Source organism: Giraffa tippelskirchi, chromosome X (assembly GCF_054371585.1).
Source record: "Giraffa tippelskirchi isolate mGirTip1 chromosome X, T2T-mGirTip1v1.2.pri, whole genome shotgun sequence".
NCBI classification, from domain to species: domain Eukaryota; kingdom Metazoa; phylum Chordata; class Mammalia; order Artiodactyla; family Giraffidae; genus Giraffa; species Giraffa tippelskirchi.
In genome coordinates, this window is record NC_137289.1 from 112,815,729 (window position 1) to 112,837,773 (window position 22,045).

Consider the following 22,045-nt stretch of genomic DNA (forward strand, 5'->3'; position numbering starts at 1 on the left):
AGTTTCTGTTCTTTTTTATTGTAGAGTCTGGAGATTCACTGCTAGAAGATGATGAAGTCGTGTATTCAGATGCTAAATATAAAGGTGAATCCTTTGCTTACGTGCTAATGAAAACCTGCTGATGCCAGGAGAACTTTCCCTTTTGCCCTGCAGAACCGATTATAATAAAGTGACCAGACAACGCATTTTCACTTGTAATTGCCTGTCCAGAAAGGAAAATGTTTAAAAAGTAACATGCATATGCTCCCATTTGAAAGAAAATACAGAAAAAAACAAATGAAAGAAAACTAAAAGCATTTGAAAAATCTCTGAAGTGATGCCCTTCAGCACTCCAATGGTCATTTTATTCTCATCAATTTCTTTACTATCCTTACTTCTGCAACGCCAAGCTCTACTGATGAAAGTGAAAATCAAGCCATGAGTTCTACCTAATTCATACATTACAGCCAGACTCATCCTGAGTAAACCTTCCAAGGTCAAATCTGGACCCAGTGCTGCTAATGTACTGAAATGAATGGGGAATGAGAAAACTTGATTTTCGTAAGCTCATTTCATTGTGCTCTTTCTGAGTGTGGCTTGGCTCCTGAAATGATGAGTAAAGTGTGTTGACCAATGAAACCTGAATGATAAAGAATTCCATCTCTACACATTTTCAGCAATCTACCCCTTCCAGCAGGTATAAAAAGCCTAATCAAGAACCTTCTATGCAGGCTCAGGTAAGTATGTCCATAAATATTTTCTACTGGTGAGTTGTTTCTCTGAACTTAAGGAGTCTTGAGAAAAGTGAAGGTAAATTTAGATTATTCCTTGCTGAATCCAGTTCCTTTTACATTTGAGAAATAATTTGAATAAAATTGCTTAGTAAAGTTCCATCATGGCTTTTTGTCCAGGAAATTTGTCTGTATTTAGGCAAGAGCACAACCTTTCTAATATAATGACTGGTACCTATGTCCAGGTGTGTTTCCCACCATATTCCATGTTTACTTATGACCTGTGACTACAAACACTCCTTCCTATCCATAGCTCCTGTATTATTGCCTCAGGAATTAACCAATCAAGCAAAGCACAGTCTTGTTAATGAGTTGTTTGGAGTAAGGTGGTTTTCCTATTCCTAACACTTCTTAATTGATAGAGAGTTTAAAAAAAAAATCTTCCTAAAACACATGTGTGTCCATGTGACCCTTCACATGTACAGGAGGCATTGTATAGTGCCCCTGGATCATTGTTCCCAGTGTTCACCCCCCCTTCACAGCATTGGACCTACAGAAGGTAGACCAGATGGCCAAAATATATGCGTGCCCTAGAGCTCAGCTAGAATGTTTAAGAACATATACTTCTTAGGGAATTGTTTCATTGTTATTTTTAAATTTTAAAACTGAGAGGCAAACCATTATTTACCAGGGGATTAGTTGTAGATCCTCAGGCCCCTACACAGTGTCTGGCACAGAGTATGTACTCAGTGTTTTTTGAATTAAATTTATGATATAAATCATAATTTATAAAAGAAAGAAGATGTGAAATGTAACCAACACTTAATGTGGCAAGCCTTGCTTTTGATTCTTTTACTTGGAATGCCATTCTGTCTTCACACTAATGGAGGGGAGGAGGAAGACATGTAGAGATATGTTGTTGTTACTTATTTACAGATGAAGGAACCGCAGATTAGAGAGGGGAGGTGACTTGCCCAGACTCGCACAGCTAGCAAACATTATGCTTGGGTCTAAACTCCAGATGTTTTAGCTCAACATCCAGAGTTTACTAGTGGTTCCTCCTTAGTCTGCTACATGATACTGCTTACCCCCAGGAACTCCACAATGGCCCAGGGAGATGAAAAGCTTTCCAGAAGAATCAATTTAGGTTTCTTCCTAAATAAACTGTCTTAATTGAAGAGCATAAGAGCTTCCTTTCTGTAAATCTCTATTGTAAACATTTTGCTAGTTCAGTTTTTCAAACATTTATTTTTAAAATTATTTTTAAAAATTAATTTTTATTGGAGCATAGTTAATTTATGATGTTGATTTGTTTTCCACTGTACAGCAAAGTGAATCATTTAATACACTCATAACTCATGGTATTTGCATGCACTTCAAATTCAAGTCACTCAGTGACTGTCACTGCAGGACTGTTAAAATGTCAAAATACCTTCCAAAGATTTGTCTTGGGAAGTAATCCAAAAGAAATTCCTTTTGAAAAAAAAAAAAAAAAAAACAAGGTTCTTTCCCCCTCATGTTGACAACAGCACAGCTTTGGATAGGTAGCCAGCACTGTTTTTGAGCTGTGTGAAGGCTCAGAATATCTTAATTTAAAAAAAAAGAAAACTGCTAATGGCCTGGTTGTACTGAAATATGTGAATTTGTGGTACATGTATATGCCCATCATTCTGTAATGTACCTGCTAGCCTTAAATATTTGTCCTGGGCACAGTTGTGGAAAAGATAACCGTAATATGTGTGCTAAGCGCTGTGGGTCTGCCACCTGACATTAGTTTACTCTCAGACCCTGTACTTCCTAACCTCGCATCAAAGTCCAAAGGTTGGAAGATGTGAGTGTTTTCAACGTTCGAGCGAAAAACAAGTAGAGAATTGGATGCCCTTCCAAGTCATAAATCTGTGCAATTGTGATTGGGACCCATAATGTAAAAAGGATTTGCCTTTAGCTGGAAGGATTACGAGAGACTACCCAAAGTTATCAGTCAGAAGGAGTAAGGAGGTAGGCGTGGGTGTGAGACGGGTAGGAGGGCAGAGAGGCAGAATTTGAATTTGAATCATACAACTGCAAAGCTAGATGGGACTTTCTTTCAGACATTTTCAAACTGGTATAACATTTGATCAGAATAAAAATAAACATTGTATTGGGTTGCCCCAAAAATTCATTCAGGTTTTTCTGTACCATCTTAGGGAAAACCCCAAATGACCGTTTTGTCCAATGCAATAGATGGGACTTCTAAAATAATTTCATCAGATTCTTTACTTGTGTAGCCTAGGAACCTGAGTCCCTGAAAAGTGTTTTGAATTACTAGGAGATGATAGAGTTAGATAACATGAGCCCAGTGCTCTTGGCTTTGCCCAGTATCCACCGTACACTGCTAGCTCACTGTTTTCATCACCTCCCTCTGGGTCTCCCATATTCCTTCTTTCCTCATCACCCTTCTGCCCCGATGGGGATTTCATTTGCTCTCTCTGGAGCCCAGTTCTCAGTCCAGGATTTCAGTTTGGCCTGTGAGATGGTGACAAAAGGGCAGTGAAGGGGACCAGTTGGCAGGAGAAGAAGAGGCTGGAACTAGAGACACACAGAAGCGTTGCAGTCCAGAAGGAGAACTTAGAGGAAGTGAGGTTGTGGGGGAGTTAGGGAAAGGGGGCGGGGAAAAGAGGACAAAGACAAAGAGGTAAGGCCACAGATGACTTTAAGATCTCACACTGTGGAAGTCCTTTGTGGACTACAAAGTGCTTCTTTGAGCTTTAAAACACTAAGTGCATTTTGGAGTTTCCTTGTGGGTGGCCTTACAGTTGGAAAAGAAAGGCAGAAAGAGAGAGGGAGGGAGAAATACATCATTTCTAGTAGCCATAGAAGCCAATAGGTTCCAAGTCTTGGAGTAGTAAGCATCTATGGATTTTTTTCAGAATTTATCGTAAGGACTTTTCATTATAGAAGAAATATCCACAGCTTGGCAGTACTAAGCAAACATACCCCCAAAGCCTTCTTACCTGTGATCTTGAAATCTCTTAACTTCGTGGCTTACCAGGAGCCATTGCCAAAGAAAGAACTAAAACATTTAAAATCGGTTCAAAAATTCTTTTATACGTAGAAGAAAATACTGGAGATAGTCTGCAGTTTTGTACTTCACTTCAGGGTCAGATTTTTCTCATTTTAAAATGTTAGCACATACAGACTGGATGTCTAAACCCCAGAGGAAGGAAACTTCATTCCAGAAAGGGCTGGAGGCCTGGTGTAAGCTCCTGCAAGTCTGTATCCACGTGGTCAAACTTAATCAGCTCTAGACTAAACCTGGGACAACACTTCTCCCCAGGAAGTCCAGGAAATACTGCTTGAGTCTTGACCTTAGCACCCATTTGCAGCTGTCTGCAAAGCATTATATGGTGAAAATATTAGCCAAAGGTGATGTCCTAGCACATAAGTTTAAAAAAAAAGGAAAACAGTCTATGCACGAGACCTGGGCAGGAAGCACTGTTGGTTTTCATGGTTGAGAAGCAGCCAAAAACACAAGTCAAACAGGGAGTTTCCTGCGTGGCCACATGATGGCGCACAAACCTCACTCACTGACAGCTCAGGTGCTGGGGGAAAGTGAGCGTGGCAGCCGCAGGGAGGGAACACCTGTTCAGGGTGTGGAGAGCCTGACAGACTTGAGGGAGCTCGTCTCTGGTCCCCATTGATGTGTAGTGGGCAGTGTGGGAACTTTCCAGGAGCTAGTCTTGTCCTGCTAATTTTATGGCTCTCAGCGAGCACCTACTAAAGGCCCAGGGAGAGGTTCTAAAGTATGTGTCGCCCTAAGCTGTACTCTGGGCAACTATGAGACCGAAATCAAAACACCCTGGAACTTTGCCATTGGAGAAGGGTGTCATCTCTTACCTAAAGGGGGCTTAACTGCAGACATCTGAAAAGGGAGGTTGCTTCCCAATGGGGAGTCACTGTTCTGTGACTTTAAGCCCAAGTTATATGCTGTGGCAAAACCCTGGAAATTGTTGCTATATCCACACTCATTAAGATGGGATTACATGTTTTTACAGTGACTATGATACGACCTTGGAAAAAAATCTAAATTGATCAATTATTAACTACCTGCCGCCATGTATGGATGGTTGGGGTTAGACTTCACAATGGTAACAGCTGTTAGGAACCACTTACCTAACATTCAGGTGATACTATTTAACTGGAGGATCATCCCATCCATTTCAATACTATTACATAAAGAACACCTACCTTTATCTCCAAATAAAAAGGAGAATGACTTGCGATTGTGTTGCGAGTGCTTGGGTATGGTGGTTCCAAACAATAGTAAATATAGGGAGTTTTGCATAAGATTCTCTTTTTCTAAGTATTAACTTATTACTATGTAAAGTCCACTAGTGCAGAGGTTGTGGGCACTGTTGACATTTTGAGCCAGAGAATTCTTTCTTGTGAAGGGCTGTCCTGTGCCTTACAGTATGTTTAGCAGCACCTGTGGCCTCTACCAACGAGATGGCCAGTAGCACCCTACTTCCAGCTGTGACCAAAATATGTCTGCAGACATGGCCAAATACTGGGGGAGGGGAGAGGCAAAATTGTTTGCTGCTGAAAACCACTGCTTTAGAGGAACATCTCAGAGAGGGAGAGTGATTATAGATAGAAGAGGAGGCCAAATAAAACAAGATCTTTTTTTGTTTTTCTTTTTATTTATTTTCATTGGAGGCTAATTACTTTACAATATTGTGGTGGGTTTTGCCATACATTCACATGAATCAGCCATGGGTGTACATGTGTTCCCCATCCTGAACCCCCCTCCCACCTCCCTCCCCATCCCATCCCTCAGGGTCATCCCAGTGCACCAGCCCTGAGCGCCCTGTCTCATGCATCGAACCTGGACTGGCGATCTATTTCACATACTATAATATACATGTTTCAATGCTATTCTCTCAAATCATCCCACCCTCACTTTCTCCCACAGAGTCCAAAAGCCTATTCTTTACATCTGTGTCTCTTTTGCTGTCTCACATATAGGGTCATCGTTACCATCTTTCTAAAGTAAGTCAGAAAGATAAACACCAATACAGTATATTAACACATATATAAGATCTCTCTTTCATAACTGTAGGTACATCGATCTCTTGATGCTAGTGGTCTACCACCGTTTTAAGCTCAAATGTCTTCTAGTCCTAAATCTGAGGTATGGGAAGAGAAGTGCTGCTGCTGCTGCTGCTAAGTCGCTTCAGTCGTGTCCGACTCTGTGCGACCCCATAGATGGCAGCCCATCAGGCTCCGCCGCCCCTGGGATTCTCCAGGCAAGAATACTGGATTGGATTGCCATTTCCTTCTCCAGTGCATGAAAGGGAAAAGTGAAAGTGAAGTCGCTCAGTCGTGTCCGACTCTTAGCGACCCCATGGACTGTAGCCTACCAGGCTCCTCCATCCATGGGATTTTCTAGGCAAGAGTACTGGAGTGGGGTGCCATTGCCTTCTCCGTGGGAAGAGAAGTAGTCACATGAAAATGATTCAAAGAAAACAGGAAGGAAAAGATTCTGCCTAATCTTTTGTCCATCTTCCACTGAAAAGAACACCAAGATCATCCCTCTTGTTCATTACCTGACATAATCCCAGAAGTTTTGACAAATATTTGAGTACCTACTACATGGCAGAGAAAGATACATTTATCAACTGCATTTACTGAATAGACAAATCACTCTTATAGACAGTATTTTCTTCATAAATTCTCATTTGGTGAAAAATTCTTAAATATGATACTAAAAGCACAAGCAACAAAAAATAGGTAGATTGGACTTTATCAAAATAAAAAAACCCTTTGTATGTCAAGGGACACCACCAAGAAAGTGAATAAACAACCCATAGAATCAGGGAGACCTGGCGTGCTGCAAGCCATGGGGTCACAAAGAATCGGACATGACTGGGCAACTGAACAACAGCAGAAAATATTTGCAAATGATGTATCTGATAAGGGACTTGAATCAAGAATATATGAAGGACACATACAACATATACAACAATGTTTAAAAAATAACTGAAATAAAAATTGGGCAAAAGACATGAACAGACATTTCTTAAAGGGAGATATACAAATGACCAATAAGCACATAAAAAGATGCTGGATATCACTGCTCATCAAGGAAATTCAAATCAAAACCACAATGAGATATCTACTAGCATGGCTAGAATTTTAAAAGTCAGATAATAACAAATGTTGGCAAGAAAGTGGAGAAATACTTTAAATCACAGTACTCATACACTGCTGGAAGGAACGTCGAATGGTGCAGTCACTTTGGTAAACAGTCTGGCAGGTCTTCAAATGATTAATCAGAGTTACCATATGACCCAGCAAATCCACTCCTAGGTCTATACCCAAGAGAAACGAAGACACATGTTCACACAAACACTTGCACATAAATGTTTATAGCACTGTGACTCATAATAGCCACAAGATAGAAACAACGCAAATGTCTATCAGTGGACAAATGAATGAACAAAATGTGACACAGTGTATAAGCATGCAGTGGAGTATTATTTGGCCATTAAAAGGAATAAACATGAATGAGAACATTATGCTAAGCAAAAGAAGCCATTCACAAAAGACCACATACTATATGATTTCATTTAGATGAAATGTCCAGAAAAGGGAAATCTATACAAAAAGTAAATTAGTGACTGCTTAGGGTAGTGAGGGTTATTGAGAGCAGAAAAGAGAATGATAGCTAAAAGGTATGGGGTTTCTTTTTCAGGTAATGAAATGTTCTAAAATTGACTGGGGTGATGGTTACACATATCTGTAAATATACTAAAACCCACTAATTTGTACACTTTAGGGGTGAAGTATGTGAATTAGATCTCAATATAGCTGTTGTTTTTCTTTTTCTTGCCATTTAAGGTATAATGGAAAACACAGCATTTGTACCATGGTTTATTCACGAAAATGTTTTATTTAAAAATACCCTTGCATCTGGAGAGCTCTCATTCGTTGGTTGTGAAGTATGAAGTGATTATTGAATGCTATTTGAACTGTTAAATTCGTCAGGTAAACATTTAAGAGACTACAGAAATCTTGAAAGTAGAAAAAAAAATGAAAATGCAGGCATCAAGGAACTTCAGAGGGCATAAAATGTTGTGCTTAAGATGTATTAGGGTGCATTAAGTAACTGGATTCAGGAGGTTGAGGAGGGGAGGGAGTAAACAAGAGTTAAAAAGCTCCCATGAAAAGCCTTCCTCTAGAAGGCTCCCTTCTTTACCAGCAAGCAGAGATGCTGGAAGATTTTTCAGGAAGCTAAAAATAATTACCCATATGATTTACTCCAGGAACAAATAGGATGTCAAGTAAGTAAGAAGGGCCAAACACAAAGAGATATAATGAAACAAACAAAAAAGCTAAACCAGTTCCCAGGAAAGCTTACTGGGAAGTTTCAGCAACCAGCATGCATTCTTGCTTTTTCCAAGAACATAATATAGGATCTGGGCAGAGCTCACCATTCCACTACTGAAATTTCAGCCTAAATTCCATTCCTGTGGTTGCCTGTGTGATATACTAGTTAATCTATCTTATCTCATTGCAGACTTCTTGGTATGTCTGATCCCCAGAGTCCACAGTTTCCCGACTTGAAGAATCGCCAATGACAAGGAATGTCCGTGGGGGGGCGGGGGGCGCATTAGGAATTTTTTTCATCCTTAACAAATCTCAGTTCCTGCCTTGGTCATTACAAACAGCCTGTTTCACCATCAGGCCGAGTCTGAGTACCTCATAAAGCACTGTGCCTCTCTTTCAAACCAAAATTAGGGCTAATTGGGGGGCGGGGGAAAAGGCAAAGAGAAAAACCACCAAAGACGGGGATTGGCTTTTTCTGCAGAGCCTCAGGTTTCAAAATGACTGCCTTGAAAGCTGAAGTGACCCAGATTATTGGGGGGTGGGTAGTGACATTCATTCTCCTGTAGGGTGGCTGTGGCTTGGTTCAGGAAAGGAAAACTTGGGGAGAAGGGAGTCATCTACACGGAAAGAGAAATAACGGGGAATGGTCTTTAGGTACCACGTACTTCAAATGAATCACTGCAGTGTCAGCCCTGCACTGATTCCACGAATTGCCAAATAGGATGAGGTAAGGCACAAGCCTGGAGTCCGCTCCCCGCCCCCCACTCCTCCTCCAGCGCGCAGAGGCTTCTGCTGAGGGGTTGACGTCACCCTTCTGCATTGAGGTCAAGGACCGATAGCAGCACCAGTTAAGATGGGGAGTAGAGTTGGGGCGCTACTGCCCTCACCAAGTGGTGGGGGTCCTCCCCCGGGGCTCTGCGGAATGGGTTCACACAACGACAGAGAGATGAGTGTAAGGGTGCAGGCGAGTGGGCAAAAGGTCCTAAGACCTGGGTCTCCGAGAAAGCGCAAAGATGCCCCTGGTTTATATAAGACCCTCTTCCCTTCGTGCGTTTCGGCGCGGCGGCGGCGCCCACCCCCTATCAGTGCGCTTAGGGGGGCCTTTGATCTCCCTTGCCCAGCCAAGCAGCTCACGGCTCCCGTCGCCTGCCTCTCGCAGCCCCGCGGGGTCGGGAATAACCGGGAATCTGGGATCAAACCCTGCGCTCTCGCGCCTGCTCCCAGCCGGCCACAGGTTAGCTCCAAGAGGCGCCGCGAACGGGCTGGTAAGGGAGGGTGGGGAGGGGGATCCAGAGAGGAAAACAGCTGAATAAAACCGCAACTTTCCCCAGAGGCTGACCCTAACCCGCGAGCTCAAAAGAATAAGTCAATGCATGAAAATATTTTGGAAAGGTCGACAACCTGCAGTCATCGCCACCACGCAGCCCCTTGCAACCTACACAGGGCGGGGTGCAGGGTCCGAGCAGCCCCAAGGCTGCACCCTGCCATCCTGCAGCCCCAGCTCTGCGCTTATCTCTGTAAGAAGGGGACCGAGATTTGATGTTTGCTTTGATTTTTTTCCTCCCCCTTCCCTTCCCGGAGCATCACTACACTGACTGATGGACGGCAGCGCAGCCGCTGGTCCGGCTTGGCCACTCACCCAGAAGACGAAGGAGTAGATGATGAGGAGGGTTTTGAGACAGGTTTATCACAGGTTTAGTCTCCATTCTCCTCGATGCCATATTACAGAGCTCCGGCGGCGGCGGCGGCGGCGGCTGGAGGCGGGCGGGCGCGCGGGAGGGGGGCGGGGGCGGGGCGGGGCAGGGGCGCGTGCGGCTAGAGGCCCCGTGCGCGCGTGCACGCGAGACTGCGCGCGTGCTTGAGCGCGCACCCGGCAGAGCGCCCACTTAAGCAGGCGGAAACTGCGCATGCGGAGGAGGCCGTTTGCCCGCGCGAGTCCGCACAGGTTCAGCCAGCCAGCCCAGGGGTGGGGCAGGGCCCCCGGGAGTGAGTAGGAGAGTTTCTGCTTTGTACGCAGGAGGGCTTTCCATTTGCAGGACTGTCTGCACCTGGTTTATTGCCATCCCCGGAAAGCAGATTTCTACATTTGGACGACCCACCAGGCCATCTGAGATGGAAGTGGCCCGGTAGTCGTGTCCTTGGAACAAGCTGGCCTTGTCTGTGCCAGTAACAGACTGTGACAGGTGGCCGGAGATACAGCTGGAGGGATGGTTAGGAACACGGGAGCTCAGACAGACACCCCCAATCCTTGCCACCACAGGCGCTCCATGCTTTCTTGACATTTTGAAATGATGAAACCGAATGACAAGGTTCTATATGAAAGTACCATTCATTCTTCACATAAAATGTATAACAGGAAAAAAAAAAAAACGTTTCAAGGCCCTGAGACTCATTTTCCCCACCCTAACAAGTACAGACCAGCTCACACTCAGGAAAGAACTGTTTTAAGGTCAAAAAATAAGGTTGGAAAACAATTCAGAAGTTCCTCAAAACGTTAAACACAGAGTTACCATATGACCTGGTGGTTCAGCTGCCAAGAGAAATGAAAACATGTCCACACAAACGCCTGCCCATGAATGTTCACAGCACCCCAATGTCCATCACTTGTGAATAGATGAACATAATGTAGCACATCCATACAATGGAAAATTATTTGGTCACACACACACAAAATACAATGAAGAACTGATATTTGCTGTAATATGTTTGAGCCTTGAAAATATGCTAACTGAAAGAAGCCAGACACAAAAGACCACATACTGAATGTTCCATTTATAGGCAATGTCCAGAATAGACAGATCCATAGAGACAGAAATAGATTAGTAGTTGCAGGGGAGCAACAGGAATGAGGAGTGACTGTTGATGAGTAGGGGGTTTCTTTGGGGAGTGACAAAAATGCTCTGAAATTAGATTGTGGTGATGACTGCATAATTTTGTGAATATACTAAAAACCACTGAATTGGACACTGTAAAACGGTGAATTTTATAGCACATGAATTATATCCCAATAAAAAAGCAATGTACACTCCACCCGGATTTCCTGTGGCTGGTTTGCAGAGGAACACACAGTACAGATTCTGTGGGAGATTTCGCTGGATTCCTAAGAGACTGCAGTCAAAACAGTGACACCATCAAAGGCTAACTTAATTGTGGATGATGCTAAGGATGCCTTTTGTGAAAGAATGAAAAACAAAGTCAATAAAGCTCGAAGAAAGCCTGCCAAGGTCAGTTGCAGGAGTAATTATTACCACCAGTGGGTTCTACATGGTCCCAGGTCAGTGAGGTCATTGTATAAACAGGACACAAATATGAGGAAGAGGAGAACTTGCTTAAGGTAATGACCAACCATGACAGAGAGGTAAGTGGGCATTGAGGGGAGTGGAGAGGAATATGGGTGCAGGTAGAAAAAAAGATTAAGGACAGATTGGCAATGTTTCTCTAATAAAGGAAGAGCTTGCAGAGTGATTTTCTACTCTGGTTGCTTATTTGCATCACCTGGAGAACTTAAACACTAACAACAAAGCCTTGACTGTCTGTGCCCAATCCCAGGTGGCCTGAATCATTTGATTTGGAGTGAGGGCGTGGCAGTTTTCAAAGTTTTTCAGGTGGTCCTAATGGGAATCAAGAGCTCATACCACAACATGCTCAAACCCACCCTCAGAAAGGCGCTTTCACCTCCACTTTCACAGTCCCTGGGCAGCACAAGAAAAGGATACTGAAGACTTCAAACCCAGTGAGTATCCTTATCCAAAAAGATCTTTCCCGTGCATAATTACTCTGTAAAGGGGTCAAAACCCTCAGTTTTCAACCCAACTGGGACAACGCTGAGCATCATAGATAATTTTATGAGTTAATATACGATATTCACATATGGCGCCCAAGAACTCAACTAAGTCACCATTTCACGGTTTGTCTGAAGCTTTTTGGGGTCAAGATTCTTGAAATCTTGGGCTATTCTAGCAAAAAATAATTTATTTAAATGTAAAGATAAATACTGAGTATTCAGTAATGTAGTTAATGGGTAAATCACCATAGTTCATAACTAGAGCCTTGCTACTCAAAATGTGGTCTGTGATATAATAGGGTGACAAACATTCCAGTTTTCCTAGGACTGAAGGGTTTCCTTTAACTCTGGATTTTTATTGGTAAAACCCAGACTGCTGCTGCTGCTCCTCCTAAGTCGCTTCAGTCGTGGCCGACTCTGTGCGACCCCATAGACGGAAGCCCACCAGGCTCCCCCATCCCTGGGATTCTCCAGGCAAGAACACTAGAGTGGGTTGCCATTTCCTTCTCCAATGCATGAAAGTGAAAAGTGAAAGTGAAGTCGCTCAGTCGTGTCCGACTCTTCGCGACCCCATGAATGGAAAATCCTCCGTCCGTGGGATTTTCCAGGCAAGAGTACTGGAGTGGGGTGCCATTGCCTTCTCCCCACTAGAAGCTAGGAAGTGGCAAACAAGGATTCTACTTGGTCTCAGAGGAAGCCTGGCCCTCCTGACAGTTTGATTTCAGACTTCTGGCCTTCAGAACTGGGAGACAATAAATTTTCTGCAATTATTTTAATTGTACTTTGTTACCACAGCCACAGGAAACTAATCCATGTCGAAGATTCACTGATCTCGTTCCTCAAAATATGACCACAGCTACCATATCATGTAGCAGATCACTGCTAGGTATATACCCCCAAGAATTGAAAGCAGGGATTCTAACAAAAACCTGTACTTGAGTGTTCACAGCAGCACTAGTCACATTAATTGAAGGATGGAGACAACCAAAACAAATGTCCATCAACTAAGGAATGGATAAACAAGATGTGATAAATCCATACAATGGAATATTATTCAGTCATAAAAAGGAATGAAGTACTGACACATGCTACCATATGAATGAATCTTGGAAACTATACTGAGTGAAGGAAGCCACACAAATACCACATATTGTACTCATTTTTGTGAACTGTCCAGAACTGGCAAATCCATAGAGACAGAAAGCAGATTAATGGTCTCCCAGGGGCTGGGGCAGGAGGGAATGGGAAGTGACCGCTTAATAGTCCAGTGTTTCCTCCTGAGATGATGAAAAAGTTCTGGAGCTAGAGAGTGATGATGACAACATTGTGAATATCCTTAATGCCACTGAGTTGTATACTTTTCAATGGTTAACATGGTAAATTTTATGCTATGTATATTTTGTCACACATGCAAATAACATATAACCACAGCAAGTCCAAAGGTCCTGTGGTCTGCTCCATTTGAAGAACTGAGAGAAGGTCAGCAAGGCTCAATAGCAGGGGCAAAGATGGTGTACAGGAGGCTGGAGAGAGGCCAGCCCATCCAGGTCCTGTTAGATGATAATAAGAATTTTAATATTTTGCTTAAAAACAAGGGGAGCTTTTGATTTGTATTTGTCTTAAATGGAGCAAGTACTTCAAGGAAAACCAGAAGCACCAAAGCACCTGCCTGGTCCCTGCTCCTACTGTCACCCCCAATGTGTTGTTCCCACAGCAACCAGAGTGATCTTGTTCAAACACAAAGCACATCATGTCACTCTCTCACTTAAAGCCCTCCAGTGGCTTCCCGTCATTGCCCAAAGAATCAAATTCCAACTCTTTACCCTGACTTAGAAAGCATGTGTGAGCTGACTCCAACTTCATCTCCCACGGCTCCCCCTTTACCCCTGTGCTTCAGCTGCTCTGCCTTCTTCTGGCCCTTCAATCAGACTTCATTTCACCTGAAAGCCTTCACAGTGGCTGGTCCTCTCTTTAGAATGCTTTGCCCCTTAAACTCTGAATAGCTGGTCCCTCCCTTCCTGTCGTTTAGATCTCAGTATAGATGTCACCTCCTTGGAAAGGCCATTTCAGATGGAAATAGCCACCCAGTCAAAAATAGCCATCTAGTCGCTATATGTTCCAATTCTCTGCATCACACTTACCTAACATTTTCTTATTTGTGCACTTCTTTTGTTGTCTGCCTCTCCCACTAAGCTCCACCAAGCAGGTAATTTTGTCTGTCTTATTCACTGCCATATCCCCAATACCTAGATACAGTAGCAATTCATAAAACGTACTGAGTGGTACGTAGTAACCACTCAATCGACAATTGCTGACTGATAGAAGCAGGATGTGGTGTGTGAAATAGACGTTGAAGTAAGAAGAGCCCATGCCATAGAGCCCAGAAACCTCAACTATCGACCCCGTGTGCTGCAAATACTGAGACCACACACCCTAGGGCCTGTGAACCTCAACAAGAGAAGCCACTGCAGCGAGAGGCCCATGCACTACAACTAGAGAAAAGCCTGCACAGCAATGAAGACCTAGCACAGCCTAGATAAATAAAGAAAATTATGTACAAAACAGAAACAAGAAAAGAGGAGGTAACTGCAATAACCTGATTGGGAGTTGATCAGGGCTGGGGCTTGGGAAGTGGCCTGGGGCTGGGGCAGTGCATCTCAACTCTGGCTGTATTAAAATTCACTGAGGAGAAAACCTCCACTTCCAGGCCACTGGAGAGGCCCGCCCACCCATTAGCCAGTCCCCCTGCCCCGTTCACGATACAGCCTGCTTCTGCAAAGTGCTACGATCAAAGGGACTATGTCTTCACTGAATTTTGTGTTGAAGACAGTCAAGATGTTAATGTAAATTTTGAGAATGCCAAACTTACATTCAGTTGTCTTGGAGGAATTGATCATTTTAAACATTTACATGAAATTGATCTTCTTCACTGTATTGATTCAAATGATTCCAAGCATAAAAGAATGGACAGATTAATTTAATATTGTTTATGAAAAGGAGAATCTGGCCAGTCATGACCAAGGTTAACAAAAGAGAGGCCAAAGCTTAATTGGCTTAATGTGAACTTCACACACAGGAGGTGATGGAGTTCCAGTTGAGCTATTTCAAATCCTCAAAGATGATGCTGTGAAAGTGTTGCACTCGATATGCCAGCAAATCTGGAAAACTCAGCAGTGGCCACAGGACTGGAAAATGTCAGTTTTCATTACAATTGCAAAGAAAGGCAATGCCAAAGAATGCTCAAACTACCGCACAATCGCACTCATTTCACACGCTAGGAAAGTAATGCTCAAAATTCTCCAAGCCAGGCTTCAGCAATACTTGCACTGTGAACTTCCAGATGTTCAAGCTGGTTTTAGAAAAGGCAGAGGAACCAGAGATCAAATTGCAAACATCCATTGGATCATCGAAAAAGCAAGAGAGTTCCAGAAAAACATCTATTTCTGCTTTATTGACTATGCCAAAGCCTTTGACTGTGTGGATCACAATGAACTGTGGAAAATTCTGAAAGAGATGGGAATACCAGACCACCTGACCTGTCTCTTGAGAAACCTGTGTGAAGGTCAGGAAGCAACAGTTAGAACTGGACATGGAACAACAGACTGGTTCCAAATCGGAAAAGGAGTATGTCAAGGCTGTATATTTTCACCCTGCTTATTTAACTTATATGCAGAGTGCATCATGAGAAATGCTAGGCTGGAAGAAACACAAGCTGGAATCAAGATTGCCGGGAGAAATATCAATAACCTCAGATATGCGGATGACACCATCCTTATGGCAGAAAGTGAAGAAGAACTAAAGAGCCTCTTGATGAAAGTGAAAGAGGAGAGTGAAAAAGTTGGCTTAAAGCTCAACGTTCAGAAAACTAAGACCATGGCATCTGGTCCCATCACTTTATGGGAAGTAGACAGGGAAACAGTGGAAACAGTGTCAGAATTTTTTTTTTTGGGGGGGTGCTCCAAAATCACTGCTGATGGTGACTGCAGCCATGAAATTAAAAGATGCTTACTCCTTGGGGGGAAGGTTATGACCAACCTAGATAGCATGTTTAAAAGCAGAGACGTTACTCTGCCAACAAAGGTCCGTCTAGTCAAGGCTATGGTTTTTCCAGTAGTCATGTATGGGTGTGAGAGTTGGACAGTGAAGAAAGCTGAGTGCCGAAGTATTGATGCTTTTGAACTCTGGTGTTGGAGAAGACTCTTGAGAGTCACTTGGACTGCGAGGAGATCCAACCAGTCCATCCTAAAGGAGATCAGTCTTGAGTATTCATTGGAAGGACTGATGTTGAAGCTGAAACTCCAATACTTTGGCCACCTCATGCGAAGAGCTGACTCATTTGAAAAGACCCTGATGCTGGGAAGGATTGGGGGCAGGAGGAGAAGGGGATGACAGAGATGAGATGGTTGGATGGCATCACCGACTCGATGGACATGGGTTTGGGTAAACTCTGGGAGTTGGTGATGGACAGGGAGGCCTGGCGTGCTGCGATTCATGGGGTTACAAAGAGTCAGACACGACTGAGCGACTGAACTGAACTTCAATACTTGGAAAGACTGTGAAGATGATTCGGTTGCAGACATGTGTAATTTTGATCATTTCTCTGAGATGATGAACAACATGGGTGTGATGAGAATGTAGATTTACCAGAAGTAGATGGAGCAGGTGATGATTCACAAGACAGTGATGAAGAAAAAAATGCCAGATCTGGAGTAAGGAATGTTGTCATCACTGGATTTTGAGAAAGAAAAATAACTTCTCTGCAAGATTCTGTAATTGAGAGAATTCCTGAGTTGATAGCTCTAAAGGCAGATGCTATATTTGCCTCCTATAACCCATTTTTCAACCTGCTTGCTTTTTTAAAGGCTTCATTAAGGGTTCATATGCAACATTGTATTGGGCAATTTTGGGGCTTCCCTGGTGACTGAGTTGGTGAAGCCTCTGCCTACAATGCAGGAGACCTGGGTTCGATCCCTGGAGCAGGAAGATCCCCTGGAGGAGGGTGTGGGAACCCACTCCAGTATTCTTGCCTGGAGAATCCCATGGACAGAGGCTCCTGGCAGCAGTCTATGAGGTCACAAGAGTCAGACACAACTGAGTGAGTAAACCACCACCACCATTTTTTCCATGATGCTGTTGAGGTCCTAGGCAGTTGATAAAGCAGTTGTGATAAATAAAAACATTTCACCAAAGTCTCCTTTACTTCACAACCTAGATACTGACATGATAGGAAGCACTTAGCTTAGGGAAAGGAACTAAATTTTAGATTTTAGAGCATGAACTCAAAGTGGCTGAAACAATTGGTTGATACTTTAAACTGCTGCTGCTGCTGCTGCTAAGTTGCGTCAGTCGTGTCTGACTCTGTGCAACCCCACAGACGGCAGCCCACTAGGCTCCTCTGTCCCTGGGATTCTCCAGGCAAGAATACTGGAGTGGGTTGCCATTTCCCTCTCTGGTACTTTAAACTAGTTACATGTTGTTCCTCTGGTATATCTTTCAGAATTATTTCACCAAAGTTTTATTTTTCAAAAAATTTGCTTCACATTATTGTACATAAGTGATCATTTGTCAGTGTTCCAGATGTATCTTGGCTAAAACTAGTGAATGCTGTAACTTAGATGGTTTTGAAGCCTATACGTTTGGTATTGCTTGATCCTTAAACCTCTACATTTCTTAGCACAGATGATGAAGAAAGGCTGTACATTGTTGTTTGAGAGTCTGTACATTTAGACCAAATTTGTATTTGCACTGTCATTATGACAAATGAGTGGGAAAAAATGTTAATGCACTATTGGATTTTTTTCGTTCCTTTCTTTCTTTTTTCCATTCAGCTTGTACCTGGGCTGAAAACCTTAATATATGTTCATGGCAGTGGGGAATTTTTAAAAAATGTCTACATTCTTTCTAATAAACTGTTGGAAGACTTCTTGGCTATCCTTTCAAGTGTCTGGTTTACTGTAATTTCATGTATTGCCATTTACTAGAATGGAGTTTTTATTTTTACTTGAGGAAGAATTTGGGAATATTTCTCTGTTTGAAAAAGAAAAGCTTGCTGTAATATCACAGAAAACCTTTTAAAAAGTGGATCTGTAATAGAAAATTGTAGATACACTTTGCAAAAGTTGGAAAAGAAAGTGTGATTTGAATGAAATAAAACTAAATGTGTTGTCCTTCTCTAAAAATTCACTGGGAAGCTTTCAGACTTGTGGATACCTGGTCTCCATCCCCCAGAGATTCTGATTAGCTCAGTCTTTGGTGGAGCCCCAGCAATCATTATTTTTTTAAAGCTCCCTATATGTTCTAGCTGGGATTGAAACCACTGGGACAGGTAAAAGAAGTTGTTCAGAAATAGAATAGACAGCCCTCAAGACTAAGAGGCTTTGGGTAAAGAAGGAAAAGGAGGAATTGAATATGACTGACTTCTAGTGTGAGTAAACTTGGAGGACGGCTTTTAAAATACTATATGATCTCAATAAATGGTACATCCAAACAAGGGGCTTGTTTACGGTTGTTAGCAGGTATGTAGATGGAGAACTTTTTTAGTTGCAAAGGGACATTTTTGTTAGAATATTAAGGAAAAATATAAAAGTAGAAAAATATGTATGTACTATGATCTGAAACAGGTAAGAACATATAGAAAAGAAATTGGAAGAAAATAGGCATAAAATTTTCACACTGGTAGCTCTGGGGCTGGGGGTTAGAGGTGATTTTATTTCCTATGTTTTGTATTTACTTCCTTTCCCCAAATTTCTAAATGATCATATATAACAATTATCATAAAAAGGATATTTTTATAAAGGAAGCCCTCTACATAAAAGGTTAAAGTATTAAAATTTTTAGGGCTTAGAGGGGGGAAACCTTAACTGTTTTGAGAATTTGCTGAAGTGAATTTTGAACATTTGTCCATTCATCCAAATTTCTGTATTTATTAGTATATCTGTGTGTTTCCAGGAGCTCCCACCTGAACACCACAAATGACTTTTACCCTGGGATTCAGAAATGTCTACAGGACAGAGGCTGGACCTGCTAAAGGTATGTCTGCGAAAGTCACTCAGGAAAACACTCAACCAAAGAGAGGAGAGAACTAAGGTTTGTACATTTAGTCCAAGGAGCTTTAATGTGAGCATCAAAGGGTTGTTCTGAGGACAGCTCAATATATATTATACATGGAATGTCCTTTGTATTTCCTCATTGGGAATTTACCCCTGAGCTTTGGGGGAAAGCAGATGTTCCAAAAATAAAAAAATAAAAACTAGATAAAAAATTTTCATAGAGATATCGAGAGCACAAAGTTTTACAGCCAGTATAGCCTGCTTAACAAAAAATTGCAGGGACAAAGGGTACTGTTCTCATTTCCACAGAATGACAGCCAGATGTCTCAAAACATGGGGTAGAAACGTAAGAGACTCAGACGACTTCCCCAAGCAACACAAGCTAAAAAGAAGGAAAAGGCCCATGCTACTTTGTAACAGGACTACATTTGTGAAACTGTACTGGCAGGTCTAAGTAATAGCTAGGAAGACCAGACTTGTAAATACAAGTGCCATCTCCCTTTCCACTGGGGACTTCCTGAAAATATTGGGATGAATTTGAGAGGGGTTGAAGTGCTTCAGTTTTTTTGTTTGTTTTGGTCTTGGCAATGCATTCAACATATATTTATAAGATTGCTAATTGCCAAATTCATTATTGGAATAGTGAAAGATGGAGAACAATACGGCTCTTCATCTGTAGTGTTTTGCCATTTAGTCATTCATTCTACACAATTTTGAAACATCTGCTATTTGCCAGGTGCTTGTCTATTGGAAAAGACCCTGATGCTGGGAAAGATTGAGGGCAGGAGGAGAAGGGGACGACAGAGGACGAGATGGTTGGATGGCGTCACCGACTCAATGGACATGGGTTTGGGTGGACTCCGGGAGTTGGTGATGGACAGGGAGGCCTGGCGTGCTGCAGTTCATGGGGTCGCAAAGAGTCGGACATGACTGAGCAACTGAACTGAGCTGTCTAAGTATTAGAGATTCAGCAATCAAACCAAACCAGGTTCCTGTCCTCAGGGAGCTTGTACTCTACTGAGGAAAATGAACAATAACATGAATTTTAGCACATCCATCCTATAGAATGCTATGATATGCTTTTTATATATTACATATATTTAACTGTATTAAAACAAAAAGTTCATCAAAATATAATGCATAATATATAATCTTTTACTTACAAAGGCAATTTATAGAAGAGAATTGTAACCTGTGACTATAATACTAAAATGTATTAGAGTGTTCATAGGAAAAACTCAAGATGAAATATACCTGATAAATCTTTGAATGCTATTAGGATGGAATTTCACCCCTGAAAATGCTTGTTTGATTTTTTTACAAGCAGTATGACATTTATGATAAAAATAAGTTAGTAAAATGAAACACTGTGTACAGAGGCTAAACCTTAGAAATGCTGTTTGCAACATTGCCATTGGGATTTTATGTTTATATTGTGACTATTGGGCATAGAGAAATGCAGCTAAAGCTTTTGCATATGGGAATGCAATGTGAAGGAAATAATTTTGGAGGTAAACTATGTGATGATAGCTCCACATGGACAGAACTCTGGTGTTCATCCTGTCTCGAAGACATAAATCTACCCTTGGAGGGACAGAGCAGAGCTACTCTGAGCCATTCTGTTTTATGTATCATTTGTTTATTGCTGAGCTCAAGGAGGATACATCCCTTCTTAAATGCCTTTCTTAGAAATTAAATATCATTGTCCATTGGGCTCAGAAATTATCCCATTGATGACTTTGCTTTCCACATTTATGTTGTATTTCCAAAGAAATAATCTAAATATCCAGCAATGGGGGATTTGTTAAATGAATGATATTATTGTACAGTCACTTTTCACTTGAGTCTCAGCTATACTTTTGACGCTCTTCTCTGTATCATGGGTGGTTAGAAACCAGTAAACTCCATTTTGCAGGGTCCCTTTCAGCTTGCATCCCGTTAGGCTTGCTACTGGGAGGCACTGGTGGGGAGACCATAAGGTGGAAAAGAGAATAACCTTTTAGTCTGTCTCGAAGGGTCCTCTAGAGGCAGCAACAATGACTACAGGCAACTATTTGTTCCCAAAACATCTGTGGCACTTTTAACAGATTCATAACTTTATAGATGCCTAGATTTCTACTCAGTGATAGCAGTACCTCTCACAGATCAATATTAAGTGCCACAAGTGCCATCACCCACATATGGGCTCCAGCCCCAGGGATGGTGGCAGCTTTCAGGTTTCCTAGGTAAGACACACTGTCATCAGTCATTTGCAAAACTAGCCAGAACTCTTTCTCTCCCTGTTTCCATGCCCTTGTGCAATGTGACTTTGCAACTTCCACGTACAAAGCAGAATCTGTTTCTCTACTCTTCGAATCTGGGTTGGCCTTGTTCCTTGCTTAGAATAGTAGAAGGCAGAGAAAAAGGCCCTGTGGTAGTCCCAAGCCTAGGCCCCAAAAGGACCCTCTGGCTTCTGCTCTTTCTCTTGGAGCCCCTTGACTGCTGTGGAACAAGCACACGCTGGCCTGCCAGAGAATGACAAACCATGTGGGTCTGAGTCTAGCCAGTCACCTTGTGCCAGCTGAAATCCCCGAACATGTAAAGGAGCCCAGCCAAGATCATCAAAGCCTGCCCACAGCCAACCATAGATGCATGAGAGCCCTCAACTGAGACTACAGTGCTGAGATGAAACCCAGCCTAAATTGTTAGCCACAGAATTTTTCTTAAATTCTGGTTTTACACAAGTAAGTTTGAGTAGTTTGTCACACAGTGATAGCTCACTAAGACACACCTTTCTCCTTGTTTCTTCTTCAGCACTTTTTATAACTTTATAGCAAAATACTAGCATTAAGTCTGTTTCTGTATTAAATGTATAGAGTGGTTTCTGTTTGCCTGCTGGATACTGACTGTTAAAATGCTATGTGCATAGAATGGAATTCTGTGCAGTCATCAGAGTAATGTTCAAGTAGAATATGTTGACACAGGAAAATTCCTGTAGGATGTTTTTAAGTGAAAATATGAAATTATAAAAAGTACATATAGTATGATGCTAATTTAAAGATAACATACCACATATTAATAGTGGTAATTATTATCTCATGTGATCTGATATCTGATCACTTTGTGATTTCTTTCCCTTTACTCTTACATTTTCT

At 42.2% G+C, this 22,045-nt stretch overlaps 1 protein-coding gene and 1 pseudogene across 5 annotated transcripts in view; both read left to right on the plus strand.

Annotated features, from left to right (window-relative positions):
- Positions 1–8,458, plus strand: part of LOC145536232 (X-linked retinitis pigmentosa GTPase regulator-like) — an 87,830-nt gene extending 79,372 nt beyond the window's left edge. For 4 of the 5 annotated variants that reach the window (XM_081565181.1, XM_081565194.1, XM_081565187.1 and 1 more), the window contains one exon: positions 25–185. In XM_081565181.1, coding sequence (XP_081421307.1) covers positions 25–45 — 21 coding nt within the window. In that variant the 3' untranslated portion in view covers positions 46–185. Of the gene's footprint in view, positions 1–24; positions 186–8,268 lie in introns of those variants that run through there. The other variant, XM_081565182.1, reaches the window with a different exon arrangement.
- Positions 8,459–11,425: 2,967 nt separating this feature from the next.
- On the plus strand, positions 11,426–16,667 carry LOC145535730 (prostaglandin E synthase 3 pseudogene; annotated as a pseudogene).
- Positions 16,668–22,045: the final 5,378 nt, after the last annotated feature.